Source organism: Berghia stephanieae, chromosome 2, assembly GCF_034508935.2.
Source record: "Berghia stephanieae isolate SIO BIC M18660-M18661 chromosome 2, UCSD_Bste_1.3, whole genome shotgun sequence".
Taxonomy (NCBI): domain Eukaryota; kingdom Metazoa; phylum Mollusca; class Gastropoda; order Nudibranchia; family Aeolidiidae; genus Berghia; species Berghia stephanieae.
The window spans coordinates 102,918,114-102,933,653 of record NC_088361.1 but is presented as its reverse complement, the minus strand read 5'-3'; the positions used below and the strand labels follow the sequence as shown (position 1 = coordinate 102,933,653).

The following is a 15,540-nucleotide window of genomic DNA, read 5'->3' as shown; positions in this document are numbered from 1 at the left end:
TTCATTTCTGTCTCCGAGTCCATGTGGTCCGATTGGTGTTTACGAGCAACTTAATATTTTGATGTAACAATATTAAGTTTGATTTTTAAAGATCTGAAAAAAAATTGGTGGCGAAATAAGATATTTACAATCTTTGTGACTTAGACCGCAAACTTTACAATCAATTACAATTATATTTACATTTGTTGTTTATTTATGAATATGGCAATTTTTTAATACTGACAGGCTACAAATTGACAGTTAACAGGTCATTTCCGGTATCTCTGTTTCTCTTGTACACATAACATAGGAAGAATGTTTTTGATAGAAATATAATGAGTAAACCCGGAAACAATGAAACTATGAGCTTTCTTTTTATTGCTTAATTTGGTTTTGTATCTGTTGTTTTGGTCAGTGCAGTGTACCACATCAAAATCATATTCAGAATATTATTAGGGTCAACTCACGGGTAAGCCAGATGTCAGAATCAATGGGGATCGCTGGGGTTTAAAATTTCAAGTTTCCTCTCTTCTTTTTTTACTCGTCTAACTTCTTGGTCTTGAACAGGATCTGTTGGTATAGAAAGTGACTATTTCTCTGAATGCTCGGTAAAATAAACATGATCTCTATTTCTCCTAATGGTTTCCGTATTCCAGCTATTTTAATTATTTGTGAGAGTGTGTGTATGATGAATGTGTAGGCATTTTTTTTGTTTGTTTTGGACCTCACACGAGACTCTTATCTATAGCTCAAGGCCAAGGGCAATTCTTTTCTTGATTTATCTTCTCTTCCCAACTTTCTTTTAGACTTCTATCCTGAGTTTAATAAAGGATTGAACTAGTGTGCATGAAAATGCCAGACAAAGCTAGAAAGAAAAATACAAGGAAAAAACCATCCCAAAAAATCAGTCTACCATGTTTTTTCCTTGTATTTTTCTTTCTTGCTTTGGCACCTTACTTATACTTATACTTATACTTATACACACTAGTTCAATTCTTTATCTTACACCGGTGCCTGCTCCTTAATTTCTTAATTTGATATCCTGAGTTTGTGCTATCCCGTCTTTCAATCTCTGTTCCTGTCTTGGGACTTTGGTTATGTTATTTCTGTTCTCTCTTCGATAGTGCAGCGCTAGCCCTATTGCCTATAACTTTAACTGTATATGTTGTATTTCACCAATGCATACTTTACAGCTTTGTAGTCTTTAGTGGACAGTGTAAAGTTGAGTCCATGGAAAAGGCACATAACTCTTATTCTTTCACAGTGCTCAAATGTAATATGAGTACCTGGCCTGTAACAGCATTGTCTCTGTCAGATTAAAAAATCAAAACAAAAATATAACACACCGCTTACAGGCATCATGTCTCATCCTATATATTTTCAATGCTTGGCTTGAGACTACTTGTAAAGCGATTTGAGCACATTTTGTAGGATCTGCAAAATAAAAGCTCATATGTTTTAAAAACTATGTTTCGGTTGTAGATGTAATTTTACAATAACATTGTTTATGGACCTGAGGAGGAGCACAGTTTTATTATTGATTCTTTAAAAATACATCGTTGCGTTAGCTTTACCAAATTTTTTCAACATATTGTTTAACAGAGATTTTTCGTTGAATCCTTTACCCCCCCCCCGCTTACTGTCACCTCGAACAAGGAGCAAGTAGATTTAAACTGGAAGAAATGATTCCAAGCTCACCATTCCCATAGTAAACAAGTACTAGTCCTAACTCCTTTTGCATTCTCACACAATAACTACATGTCTAGAAAAACCTCTTTTTCTTCTTTGCCTGGTGAGAAAACTCGCAAGTACCACCTGGGGAGTCACACCACAGGTACTGAGAACATCTGCTTTGGCACTCTGCTATAGTGTCAGAGAATACTGTGCCCCTGTTTGGATGAAAAGCCCACATGTAAACCGCATTGACATCCGATTAAGAGAATCAGTGAGAATTATAACAGGATGTCTCAAGTCAACTCCAACTCAGTGGCTCCCAACACTGAGCGGCATTGCACCACCAAGTCTTAGATGACAAGACGCTAATCAAAGGATGCATGCAAGAATTGACGAAGCCACAGACAACATTCCCGTAAAATCAATAATAAATCAGGCACCTTCAACAACAAAAGACTCAAATCGAGAAGACCTTTCCACCTAACAAAAATGGCAGACTTCAGTGTGGAGGAAAACTGGAGAGAAATGTGGAACAGGGAAACACCAAGAGGAGGAAACATCATTAAAGATCCAACCAAAAGAGTGCCTGCATTCAATAACACCAGGAAATACTGGACTTCCTCAAATTGCCCTTAACTGGATATGGCAGAACTGTATCAAATACGTGCAGATGGAAACTTGGAAACAGTGATACCTGCCAGAAATGTCAGTCAGGCAGCCCCAGAGACCAGCGATCACATCGTCCTCCACTGTCCAGTCACTAAACTTGAAGGTGGCTACGAAACCGTCCTTAGAGCGGAGGAAGACTTTAGAAGCTGGGTTGACGAAATAAATTTGGAGGTGTAGCCATACGCTACTACTACTACACTGGGCATCTAATGCCATCAGGCTGTCGCCATGTTGTATGTGCTCAGAGCGACCAAGAATTGTTCATGACACTATCACACAACTGTCACTATTTCTTCTGGCAGATTGTTCCATTCCTTTGTGGTTCCTGGGAAAAAGCTCTTTGCCTATATGTTGTGTTTTATCTGTTGATTATGTATGTATGTCAAGGAGTGAGTGATACGTGTGCTAATTATGCATGTTGCTCTTCCAATACAGAGGAAATCTTTCTGACCAGATCTTTGGTTCATTATTTTGGTAAACAATGATAAGAGTTTTAAAAATATTTTTCCTTTCTATTTCATTTCTTTTTTTTTTTTTCAGGTCAAATTTATCATCGCCATTCTCATCCTCTGACGGTCTTTTTCAAGACCAACTGCCATGGTAAGTGCGAGAGTTTATTAATTTTATAATTTGGAATTTGGTGTCAATCTGATTTCACTTAGTGAAAAATATGAAATATTAGATTATGGTATATGAATAAAGGGGGTCCCAATAGCTCAGTTGGTAGAGCACTCGCTTCACACGTGAAGGGACCAAGATAGATCCTGGGTGCAGTCGAGATTTTTTCTGACCCCCCCCCCCCTGACCTCCCAGTAGTGATTGGATAGCTGGCTCTGTTGGATCTGGTGGAATGTACTTTGCAATAGACTTACGTCCTATCCAAAAGAAAGCAATTGCTATTGTCCATTTCAAGCTATAGAAACCGGGATACACTCCGGCACCATGGCTCTGAAGGACTACTTTCTTTTTTATATGAATAAAACAAAGAGCTTACAATGGCACTGGTCATTCTGTAAAACTCTGAAGCATCAAATGGAATGAAAAGAAAGGTTGGCTAATTTTAGTGGCAGAACAAGTTCTCTAAAAGAAGTCATTTGTAAAGACAAACCCAGGATAATGATTAAATTTGGGGTCTGGAGACTCGGTTTGTAGAGCGCTCGCTTAACACCCAAAGGTACTGGTTGAAGTCGAGATTTTCTTTCAGTCCCCCCTGTCCATCCATCCAGCAATGCTTGGGTAGCTGGATCTGTTGTATATGGCTGAAATTATTTGTAAAGCAGCAATCGAATTGCTATTGTCATGCTATAGAAATTGGGATAAACTTCAGATTCTCTGGCACATTGTTCTGAGGGGCTACTTATTAAAAAAAAAAATTAGTATAATTTGTGGAAGAGGTATGTGCAGTGTTGCAAAGTAACTAAGATGTAGAAGGAATGTTTCATTGATATAGATATTTTTCATTATTTCTAATTATTTTTCATTATTTTAAATTATTTTTCATTATTATTAATTATTTTTCATTATTTTAAATTATTTTTCATTATTTTTCATTATTTTTCATTTGTATCTGAACAGCCTTACCATTGGCAAAGTCACAATGTCAAGACCAGCGGTGTCGACGACATGGTCTTGCTGCAGAAGATCTCAGAGGCAGGCATCATGGATAACTTGAAGAAACGTTTCCACGATGATGTTATTTATGTATCCTTTGAGCTTCGTTTCAAAATGTAACGCCATGCATTATTGGGGGGGGGGGGGGGGGGGGTGCTAAAGAAAAAAAATAATTGATTAGTTTTCTTGAAGCCATGTATATAGGTATATAGTGTATATTTTTGAAAACATTTGTTAAGAAAGCAATATCTGTTTACATGGAAGGGGCCATTTTTTTTATTGTGGAATAAAGTGTCAAATTGTAAAAAAGCATTTTTGTTTATTGATCATTTAACAATTTTATATCACTATCTAGGCCTCTTAAAAATCAGTTTGGAATTGAATACCTTGACACTTGACCTTGATTCAAGGCGATTTTGGGTGATCCTTTACGGTAGTTACAGAGTACTTAAAGTTTATGTATGATTTCACATCATCATAAATGAAAAAAAAAAAAAAATTCCCTCTATTCATCCCATAGGGTAAATTTGTCTCTAGTGTCTATTCCAAGGGAAGACTGGAATAACCCAGGCGTTAGCCGCAGTGCAGCGCCGCAAATTGAGCTAGGGCGAGGTGATTTGCTCAAGGCCACACAGCGCAGCGGTAGGTGATCGAACTCTGTACCTTTTGGGTACGAATCAAAGACTGTACTGTTGAGCCAGGCTGTCCCGTCGTACTGGCAGGTTACTAGTGTCGCGTGATACATTATTTATACTGTGTGAAAAATTATTCATTGGAAATTCAGAACTTAACTTTGTTATCTAGACATACATTGGCCCAGTGCTGGTCTCTGTGAATCCCTTCAAGATGATAAATATCTACGGGGACAAAGAAATTGAAATTTACCAAGGAGCAGTAAGTCACTTTAACTAACTTATTTTATTTCAGGCATATTGTCTTTATTGTGTTTTTGAGGACCACTTATCTTTTTGAGTGATTAAAAAAATAAAATATTCTTCTTGTTTCTGAATTTTGTGGCAATGATAGATAACATGTTGAAATTGAAAGGATACATTAGCAATTTTACACATCATCATCTACAGTTTCACCACCACCATCCAGATCATTATCATCATCGTCGTCATCATCATCACCATCATCATCATCATCATCATCATCATCATCACCATCATCATCGTCATCATTATCATCATCATCATCATCATCATCATCATCATCATCATCATCATCATCATCATCATCATTATCATCACCATCATCATCGTCATCATCATCATCATTTTTCCCTCTTTATTTTCAATCCCATAGGCTCAGTATGAGAACCCTCCCCATGTGTACGCTTTGACAGACAATATGTACAGAAATATGATGATTGAGATGGAAAACCAGTGTGTCATCATCAGGTACACACACAATGTTTATTTTATATATGACAAGGATGGGAATTTGCGTAATTTTCCGCTTGGCGGATTCATTTTTTTTTTTTTTGGTAAAAGGTGGTGGGACAGATAAAGGAGCAGTTTCATTTATATGATGTCACTCTTCCCATCTAATTTTCCCTCAGTGATCCTTTTGGAATAAACCACTCTGTTGCAGTACACCTAATGACATAATGGCCACATGATGGGCTATTTGGGAACAATGGTATAGCTGCATACACCTTGCTCAATTATTTTTCTTTCCATGTTCCAGCTGCATAATTGTATTACATTTATTTTAAATTTAATTTTGTAAGATAAAGATTAAGTTTAAAAACAAAAGATTTAATTTAAAGAATTAAATACAGAAATTTGTACCCATTTTAAAAGTTTCCATACTTCTTTTCATCATCCTTTCCTTTTCAACTGGCATTATGAATACCTTCTAACACGACAACGATGTCCACAGTGGAGAGAGTGGAGCAGGCAAGACGGTAGCAGCCAAATACATCATGGGATACATCTCTAAGGTGTCTGGAGGAGGACCGCTTGTGCAGGTTGGTATCATCAAGTTCTCTTGCACCGATTTGTCAGTCATAGTCCAGAAACAGTTAAAGCTCAGAATTATAAGTTATGATAAAGTCGATTTGTGACTCACTGCCTCAAATAGTATTACAGTGGAATCCGCATAAATCAACACTCTTGGCCCCAAAGTTTCATTTATTTATCTGAGAGTGTTCCATTAATAAGAAAGAAAGAAAGAAAATTCCCTTTATTCATCCCCAAGGGGAATTTTGTCTTTAGGGTCTATTCCAAGGGAAGACCGGAATAACCCAGGCATCTGCCGCAGTGCAGCGCTGCAAAGTGATCTATGGTGAAGTGACCTGCTCAAGGCAGTCAAACAAACTCTGCCCCCTAATGGATAAAGTCAACCAATCTTTCTAATCTGGCAGTTTTGGCTTTATCCGGATTCCGCTGTATGTTTTGGTTGGTGAGCAACTGTGTGATCTTACTGACGTTTGAGGCACTTTGGGACCTCCCGCAATGAGTTTGATCTTGAGATTTTGTTTCGATCGGGTCTACTCCTTCCGCAAACTTTTATCCATTTCCAAACGGTGCTATAATCAACACGAGTGTCACCATAAACACGCTTCATTCTGTTATGGATTTCAATGGATGAACAGCCTTCAGTATTCAGAAATTCAGTAACAGCACGCTGATTGAATTGGCTCAGCCATTGTCATTTTTTGTTTTGTCTGAGGTTGTTGACCACGTAATAGGATATACACAATTACATCACACAGAGCTGTTATAGATCTTAGAATTTTCAACACATCAAAGCCAATATGTTAAAAATTATTTATACCAAATGTTAAAGTTTTAAGTCAAATATCTTTGAAATTATAAGGAAAATTGCAAAACTTTACAGACCACCCTCTTATTTGCCTACAGTATTATTTATAAGTCAAGGTGATACTAGGCTGCTGGAAGCTGTGGACTGTCAAACGTAATAAACAAAAATGAATATAACAGCTTCAAAAAAGTACAAAATACCAAACACGGAACGTTTCGGGCTCGTCCTGCATGTTAAATGTTGCTGTTAACTAGGGACCTCTTGTAAAGCGTTTTGAGCATGTTTAGTGGGTGTTGTGCTATAAAAATGCTAAAATTTCTTTAAGGATAAAGTGAAAATGATTTGGTATGTTTTTTTTTTCAGAGAGTAAAAGACATCATCCTAGAATCCAACCCTTTATTAGAAGCCTTTGGAAATGCGAAAACTGTCCGTAACAACAATTCTAGTCGTTTTGTGAGTATATCGATTTGATTGGTTTCATTTATTATTATTATTATTATTATTATTATTATTATTATTATTATTATTATTATTATTATTATTATTATTATTATTATTATTATATTATTATTATTATATTATTATTATTATTATTATTATTATTATTATTATTATTATTATTATTATTTTATTATTATTATTATTATTATTATTATTATTATTATTATTATTATTATTATTATTATTATTATTATTATTATTATTATTATATTATTATTATTATTATTATTATTATTATTGTTATTATTATTATTATTATCATCATTGTTATCATTATTGATTAAAGATATACAGTGCAAATAGGACACAACATAGACATGGAAAGAGGTTATCCGTCTTCATTAATTTGCAGTTAAAGAAAGAAAACACCAACATTACAGATTTTCACACTTCTCACTTCTTTGCATGCTCTAAAATTACTTGATACTAAATCTGAGGCCATCTCCAACATTTTTCTAAGCATTTGAGATAAAACAATTACATGAAATAGCAAAATCCACTCAATGGATTCCTGGACACACAGACTGTGATGAAAATATGTGACCTGCGGTCTTGGACAGGTATTATGTCAGTGTTAACCATGTGTGTAGCTATGTGGTCTGGTAGTATAACACTTGCCTTTGGACCAGAAAGCAGAGGGTTCAAGTTACACTATGATCGACGCATACTGAAGTCCTTGGAAAAGGCTTGTTACTCACATTCTCTCACTGTATTCAGGTATAAAATGAGTACCTGGTCGTTAACAGAGTTGTTTCTGTCGGAAAAAAATTGCAAATGCCTAACAGCTGTCATGTCTCATCCTATATGTTAATCGTTGCTGTTCGCTAGGGACCCCCCTGTAAAGTGCTTTGAGCATGTATAGTGGATATTGCACTATATAAATACTTTTTTTTTTTTTTGGTCAGAAAGTGGTTTAAAAGATAAAATCATGAGAAATTTGATATTTTTATTTTTGTTGTTTTAATAAACAGAATCTATGTCTCTCGATAAAACATACAGATGTAGGAATAGTCTCAGATGTTTTTACATATAAAACAGTTTCTCACTGGTTCTTTCAAACTTCTGAAAATTGCTTTGTTCTTATGAAATTGCTTTGTAGATAAATTGAAACATATAAAAAAAGTTCTCATTTGTTCTTTCAATCTTGTAAAATTGCTTTGTTTTAATTAATAGATACATAGTTTCTTAAATATATTAAGTTCTCCATGAGGAGCCGTCGCCTTATATCTATAAAAACAAAGACAATACGTCACCTTAATTCATTTTTGCCACATGGTGTTCGAATTTTTAATGCCCAACTGTGATTTAAATTAAATACTATCTTTTAAATATACACTCACAAGTTCGGACTAAAGGCCAGAGGTATATATATATATGTATACATTGTCGCCATAGATTCTCAACTTTGTGTTTATACATTTTTATGCATGCCGCGTCTGTAAATGAATTTCCATTTTTTCTTTATGAATAAAGTATGAAGTAAGTATAAAGTATTGGTTTATTCTCTCTCATGAAATTGCTTTATTCTTGTAAAATTACTTTGAATCAATTGATTGATATAAAGCAGTTTCTCACGGGTTCTCTGAACAAGTAAGGCAAATCATTATATATTACACACAGTTAAGATAACACTCTTCTCTTTGCAGGGTAAATATGTAGAGATTCAGTTCAGCAGAGGAGGAGAGCCTGACGGAGGGAAGATTTCAAATTTTCTGTTAGAAAAGGTTGGTTTCCTGCACTGTTTATTTTAATTTACCTTTTCAAAAGGGAACAAAGAAGAAGTGATGGACAGGAAACGTTTGCATTGTGGGAGATTTATATTCATCATGATTGGTTGATTAGCAACGCTAACCCTTTTTTCTCTCTTTGTTATTTATGTCACATATTCTTGTCATGATGGAATATGAGATTCTAATGTTTTTCTCTCGCTTAAACACAAAAGAATTAGTCATTAAAAAAAAAAAATATATATGAAATAAATAATTAAATTTATATAACTGAATAAATAGAAGATGAATATAGCTAGACATTAAATTGATTAAATATAGATAAAAGATCAAATTAAGAAATAATAAATTAAGTTTTCTTTATTCATTCCTAAGTCTTCTTCTTCTTCTTGTCTTGATATTTAAGTCGCAACTCCGTGCATCGAAGATAATTGCGACCGTGAGTGTGGTGAGGACAAATGGACGTGCCTAGCTTTTATTTTGATTCTATTGATTTCTCTGTCAAATTCAATTTGGCCATTAATTTTTGTAATATTATCGGGCAGAAAATTCCATATTCAGATTGGAAAAAATGAGTTGAGATGAGCATTAACTCGTGATTAACTCGTGATTGTGGGACCTGGTAGTATGAGTGTTGATTTCTTTTGTTTGGGATAAGGCGATCAATTGAGATTGTGTCAGTCCATGGCGAGCCTTAAAGAGGACTTTGGCTTTTTGTATAGTGCGTGTTTCATGTAATGGCGACCAGTTTAGGCTGGTTTTAAGTGGAGGGTTTTGTTAAAAGTCTGTTCCAAGGGTACAACAGTGAAGGGTTGAAAAGTGAAGAGGGGTGAGGTGACTTGATCAAAGGGGAATTCTAGGTAGGTACCCTCTGGGTTCAAAGCATAGATCTTATAGCTGTCCACACTGCCTCACTTCTTTCCAGTAAATTCATACGATGATTGTTTTTACAATTTTAAAACTTTTTTTTATGATTGGTGCAATACTTTTTACATGCAATCTTACAAGTTTCCTCTCAGAGTGGTTGACAACTTTTCCCATAGTGGGCAGGGAGGCACTTACTGTGTCTTCTATCCCCCTATATCTGTTTTCCAACATGCTTTTTGTCTTTGTCTTGGAATGAGATTACTTGGTTTTGTCCTGGCCTGGCCGGACCCTAGCTGGGAGGGAAGCAGTCAAATCTATAGTTAGAGTTTTGAGAAATGACGTTTTTTGTTTTGTAAATCGTCTCTCTGTTATGTTATTATTATTATTGTAAATATTTGAATATGTTCCTCTTAGTGGGGATCTGTGCTTTTGTCAATATGAGACATTTAGGTGATCTCAAACTAAGTACACTGACAGTGTGCTCTTGGAATCTACACCTGTTCTCTATTTGAACCAATTACCCTTTGTCTTACTTTTTCTTTCGTACTTTAAATGTAATTCTATAACTTTTTACTATCCCATTTTCTTCCTTTTTACTGGCGCTGATATGACCTAAATGTGTTGCAAGCGTCGTAAAACCCTTAGAAACAACTAAAACAGTTGACAGCTTTGTGCATGGGTGATCTTAGTGGTTGGATCTCATTTAAAAAAATACACTTTGAAGGATCTTGGAATTGAATCTTTAAAAAAAGAAAGACATTTTGAAAGAAAAATTTTATGGGATGATTTTCTTATTAAAATAAGCATTTTTTTATTTTTATTATTTTTTTTCAGTCACGAGTAGTGAGCCAAAATTCAGATGAGAGAAACTTTCATGTATTTTATCAACTATGTGCAGGGGCTACACCAGAATTAAGGGGTGAGTAACTTTGCTTTGGGACGTAACAAAATTTTAAATGCTATTGAATATTACAGAGTTATTGAAATTAAAGTCAATATCTTTCTTTTTGAATACTAAGCTGTCAGAACTTTAGATAAAATTTTTTTGGAACTAAAATGATTATAACAGCTTCTTAAAAAACTTACTTATCCGAACCAGCGACCACCTGAGCTCTAGCCCTTCGGTCTTTCTTAAAAGAAAAAAAAATACTTAATACAGCCTTTTCATTGCTATATAAATCTTTTTTTTGTTTGTCCATTGAAATTGACACTTCACACAGAGAGTCTAGGCATCACCAATCCAGATTACTACTACTACATGGCCCAAAGCAATTCTCACAAAGTCGATGGGATGGATGACTCCAAAGAATTTCAAGACACTTTGGTAGGTTGTCACCTGTATTTTATTTGTATAATGTTTATATGTATGTATGTTTGGCAAAAAAAAAAAAAAGAAAAAAAACAATAACAAAAAAATGCATCCTTTTTGAACTCAAAACTTTTAAACGAAAAATGTGGAGATGAAATTCCTTTCCTATTGATTGGGAAGCACATTCAATACAAGATTACTACCCAATTTTTTAAATCACTGCACTCTGATAGTCCTGGATAACTTAACAAAATACCTTATATCTACATATCTTAGCAAGAAACCTACGACCTGTGACTGATAATAGTATTCTCTGAAGCCAAAATTGGCAACGATCTTAAATATTTCGCACCCCTTTTCTGGAACTTCTTCCCAAGACATAATTAGTCCTTCAGAGCCAATAAGCCCATGGAGCCGGAGTTTATTCAAATAATAGCAATTGCTTGCTACCCTTTAGATAGGATTCTAGTCTAAGTGCAAAGTACTTTCCACAAGATCTTAACAAACTGGGCTATCCAAACACTGCTGGATTGATAAGGGGGTGGGGGGGGGGGGGGGGGGGGTCAGAATTTAATCTCGACCTCCCCTGGGACCAATCTCGGTCCCGTTTTGTGTGAAGTGACTGTACTACCATCTGAGCTATCGAGACTCCCCCCCCCCTCTTTGATTCAAAAAGTCTTTCTCCAAGAAATGTTATATCAATCATGTCCTATCTTCTTTCTCTTCCCAGCAAGCCATGCAGGTCATCGGCATCCCTGCCGACAGTCAGAATGACATCCTGTCCATCGTCGCTGGCATTCTTCATCTTGGAAACATTACATTTCAAGAATCGGGGAACTATGCCGTGGTGGCAGATGATGATTGTAAGATTTTTATTTTCAATCCTGTCAGTTGTTTCCGAAAATGTCTTCATTCAAGAGTTTATTTTAAAATTTACCCTAACCTCATATGTCATAAGTTGCAATACTATTATCGTATTTTGTTGTTATTAAATTGAATTCGTATCACTTTTCCATCAACACTTGTCTTACCATAATATGTTTTGTTTTATATCATTGTAAAGCGCTTAGAGCCTGTGACAACGGGGTAAAGCGCTATATAAATGCCTATTATTATTATTATTATTATTATTATTATTATTATTATTATTATTATTATTATTATTATTATTATTATTATTATTATTATTATTATTATTATTATTATTATTATTATTATTATTATTGTTATTATTATTATTATTATTATTATTATTATTATTATTATTATTATTATTATTATTATTATTATTATTATTGTTATTGTTATTTATTATTATTATTATTTATTATTATTATTATTATTATTATTATTATTATTATTATTATTATTATTATTATATTATTATTATTATTATTATTACTGGGTGGGGATCCTGACCTCCCATAGCGGACAGGGAGGTACATACTCTGTCTTCTATACCCTTATATCTGTTTTCCAACATGCTTTCTGCCTTTGTCTTGGAATGAGATTACTTGGTTTTGTCATGGCCCTGGCCGGAGTCCTGGCTGGGAGGGAAACAGTCAAATGCATAGTTATTGTTTTGGGAGATCATATTTTTTTCCTTGTAAATCATCTCTCTGTTATGTATTATTATTTTTATTTTGAATGTATAATGTAAGCATTTGAGTGTGTTCCTCTTTGTTGGATTTTGTGCTTGTGTCTGGATGAGCCTTGTAGGTGATTTCAAACTAAGTACATTGGTGGTGTGCTCTTGGAGTCTACATCTCATCCCTATTTGTTCTCAGTTCCCCTTTGTCTTACTTTTTCTTGGGTGCTTTAATTGTAATTCTATAACTTTTTACTATCCCATTTTCTTCCTTTTTACTGGCGCTGATATAACCTAAATGTGTTGCAAGCGCCGTAAAACCCTTAAAAACAACAAACAAACAACATATTATTATTATTATTATTATTTTAATTACCCACCGAGAGGTGTGGTGTTGAGCAAGTCACCTCACCCTATCTCACTATGCAATGCTGCACAGTGGCTGATGCCTGGCTTATTCCAGTTTTCCCTTTAACTCTTTCAGCACTGAGGTTATATTCACATTTCCGTCACAAAATGGATGACACCTGATTTGACAGCATGAGAATGACAAGCTAAGACAAAGCGACATTCGAATTCGGTGCAAAATCGCAATTAAAATACCCCCCTAGGACCAATTGAATGTCATTGGTTTAATTTATAGGACTTTTGTCGAAAGTAGGATTGGATTCATTATTATTTTTTGCCTGTCAAGACTGGCCGCACTGTGTGGCCATTGGCCAGTAGAACAGATTCTGCTCTGGCCGCACTGTGCGGCCATTGGCCAGTAGAACAGATTCTGCTCTGGCCACACTGTGTGGCCATTGGCCAGTAGAACAGATTCTGCTCTGGCCCTACCGTGCGGCCAATGGCGCTGAAAGAGTAAATAGACCCTAAATTTTTTTATTTTTTTTTTTAAGGGTTTTACGGCGCTAGCAACACATTAAGGTCATATCAGCGCCTAAAGATAAATTTTCCAGTTGGGGATAAATAAAGGGAATTTATTAAATTAATTAAAAAGATAATTAAATATCACATAATATTTTTGAAAGAAGGTTATATCCTATTTTTTTTTCTCGTCGTGCCTTGTCAGTCCTGGCGTATCCTGCCCATTTGTTTGGCATCGACGTGGAAATGCTGAGGGACAAGTTGACCGGTCGTATAATGGACAGCAAGTGGGGAGGCAAGACAGAGACGATAGAGATGAAATTGAATATGGAACAGGCGGAATTCACAAGGGATGCCCTGGCTAAAGCTTTGTACACCCGGCTCTTTGATTTCTTAGTGGAGGTATTTTCTTGATATGTTGTTTTTGTTCAACTTTCAGCTTCAACTTGAGCTTTTAGATAGGGCAATATCCACTAAACGTGCTCAAAGCACTTTACAAGGGATCAACAGCAACACTTAACATGTTCGATGTGACATGACGCCTGTTAGGCGATATTACAATTTTTTTTGGACAGAGACACCGCTGTTAACGAACCAGGTACTCATTTTACACCTGAGTATGGTGAGAGAATGTGAGTGAAGAGCCTTTTCCAAGGACTCAACTATGCGCCGAGCGAGGCTTGAACCCAAGACCTTCCGATCTGAAAGTGAGTGTCATACCAGAAGACCACATAGCCGTTGTTGTCGTTGTTGTTGTTGTTGTACTTGTCGTCGTCACTGTTAATGTTGTTGTTGTTTTGGACCCAGAGGCCTGGTTGCAATTTGTAGAGGTATTTTTTTCAGTTGTTCCGTTGTGTTGTAGTGTATTGGCATTGGAGGGAGAAGATGTAGTCGGAAGTCGTCTAAATGAGCTTTTTTCCTTAATGAGCTTTTATATAGTACAATATCCACTAAACATGCTCAAAGCGCTTTACAAGGGGTCCCTGGCCAACAGCAACACTTAACATGTAGGATGTGACATGACATTACAATATTTTCGGACAGAGACAACGCTCTAATCAGCCAGGTACTCATTTTACACATGAGTACGGTGAGAGAATGTGAGTAAAGAGTCTTCTCCAAGGAATCAACTATCCTCCGAAAGCGAGTGTCATACCATAAGACCTCATAGCCGCAAGTCTTTAAAGTTGTTACAGGTAAAGAGTAAATGACAAATTAATTTCATATGGGTTTTCCATTATGGGCATACAGAAAGTTGTTTTTTAAATTTTTTTTTAATGGTAAAATGTATCTTTTGAAAATAAAACAAAAAATCCGTAAAACCAATGGATAAAGAGTTGAGCTTGATTTCTGTTGTGTTAGATGGACAGTAGGAATTGCTTGTTATCCTTTGGATGGAATTTTTGATAGCATGGTAAATCTGTGGAATATATATATATATATATATTAGTATTTTCATATTTATTGTCCTCGCTGCCCCCATCTTCCCCCTCTTTATTTAGTCTGTGAACAAAGCCATGCGAAAAGACCACGAGGAAGTCAACATTGGTATTCTGGATATTTACGGATTTGAGATCTTTGCTCGTAACGGCTTTGAACAGTTTTGTATCAACTACGTCAACGAAAAATTGCAGCAGATTTTCATTGAACTCACTTTGAAGGCAGAGCAGGTGAGAAATGGTTTGAAGTTCAAAATACGGTTATTTGTGATCTTTTGCCTGAAAATGTTGTTATATCGTATGGTTTAAACGCTGCAAGTTCTGACAAAAATATGTGATACTTGGGTTAATTTTATATGCTTCATTTAGTACAAATTGTGAATATGAATTCAATAATACTATACCATTTGTAATTTTGTAGACTTCCTGCTCCTCCTCATATTCCTCCTCCTCCTCCTCCTTCTTCTTCTTCTTCTTCTTCTTCTTCTTCTTCTTCTTCTTCTTCTTCTTCTTCTTCTTCTTCTTCTTCTTCTTCTT

General features: G+C 35.4%; 1 protein-coding gene across 1 annotated transcript in view; it reads left to right on the top strand.

Moving 5' to 3' along the window:
• Positions 1 to 235: 235 nt before the first annotated feature.
• The window catches only part of LOC144966111 (unconventional myosin-Ie-like), a 50,200-nt gene continuing 34,895 nt past the window's right edge, over positions 236 to 15,540 (top strand). Inside the window, exons 1-13 of the mRNA XM_078902207.1 lie at positions 236 to 448; positions 2,863 to 2,922; positions 3,898 to 4,023; positions 4,738 to 4,827; positions 5,242 to 5,336; positions 5,821 to 5,908; positions 7,069 to 7,158; positions 8,853 to 8,930; positions 10,635 to 10,719; positions 11,021 to 11,124; positions 11,840 to 11,972; positions 13,770 to 13,966; positions 15,067 to 15,234. Coding sequence (XP_078758333.1) covers positions 2,920 to 2,922; positions 3,898 to 4,023; positions 4,738 to 4,827; positions 5,242 to 5,336; positions 5,821 to 5,908; positions 7,069 to 7,158; positions 8,853 to 8,930; positions 10,635 to 10,719; positions 11,021 to 11,124; positions 11,840 to 11,972; positions 13,770 to 13,966; positions 15,067 to 15,234 — 1,257 coding nt within the window. The 5' untranslated portion in view covers positions 236 to 448; positions 2,863 to 2,919. The remainder of the gene's footprint in view (positions 449 to 2,862; positions 2,923 to 3,897; positions 4,024 to 4,737; positions 4,828 to 5,241; positions 5,337 to 5,820; positions 5,909 to 7,068; positions 7,159 to 8,852; positions 8,931 to 10,634; positions 10,720 to 11,020; positions 11,125 to 11,839; positions 11,973 to 13,769; positions 13,967 to 15,066; positions 15,235 to 15,540) is intronic.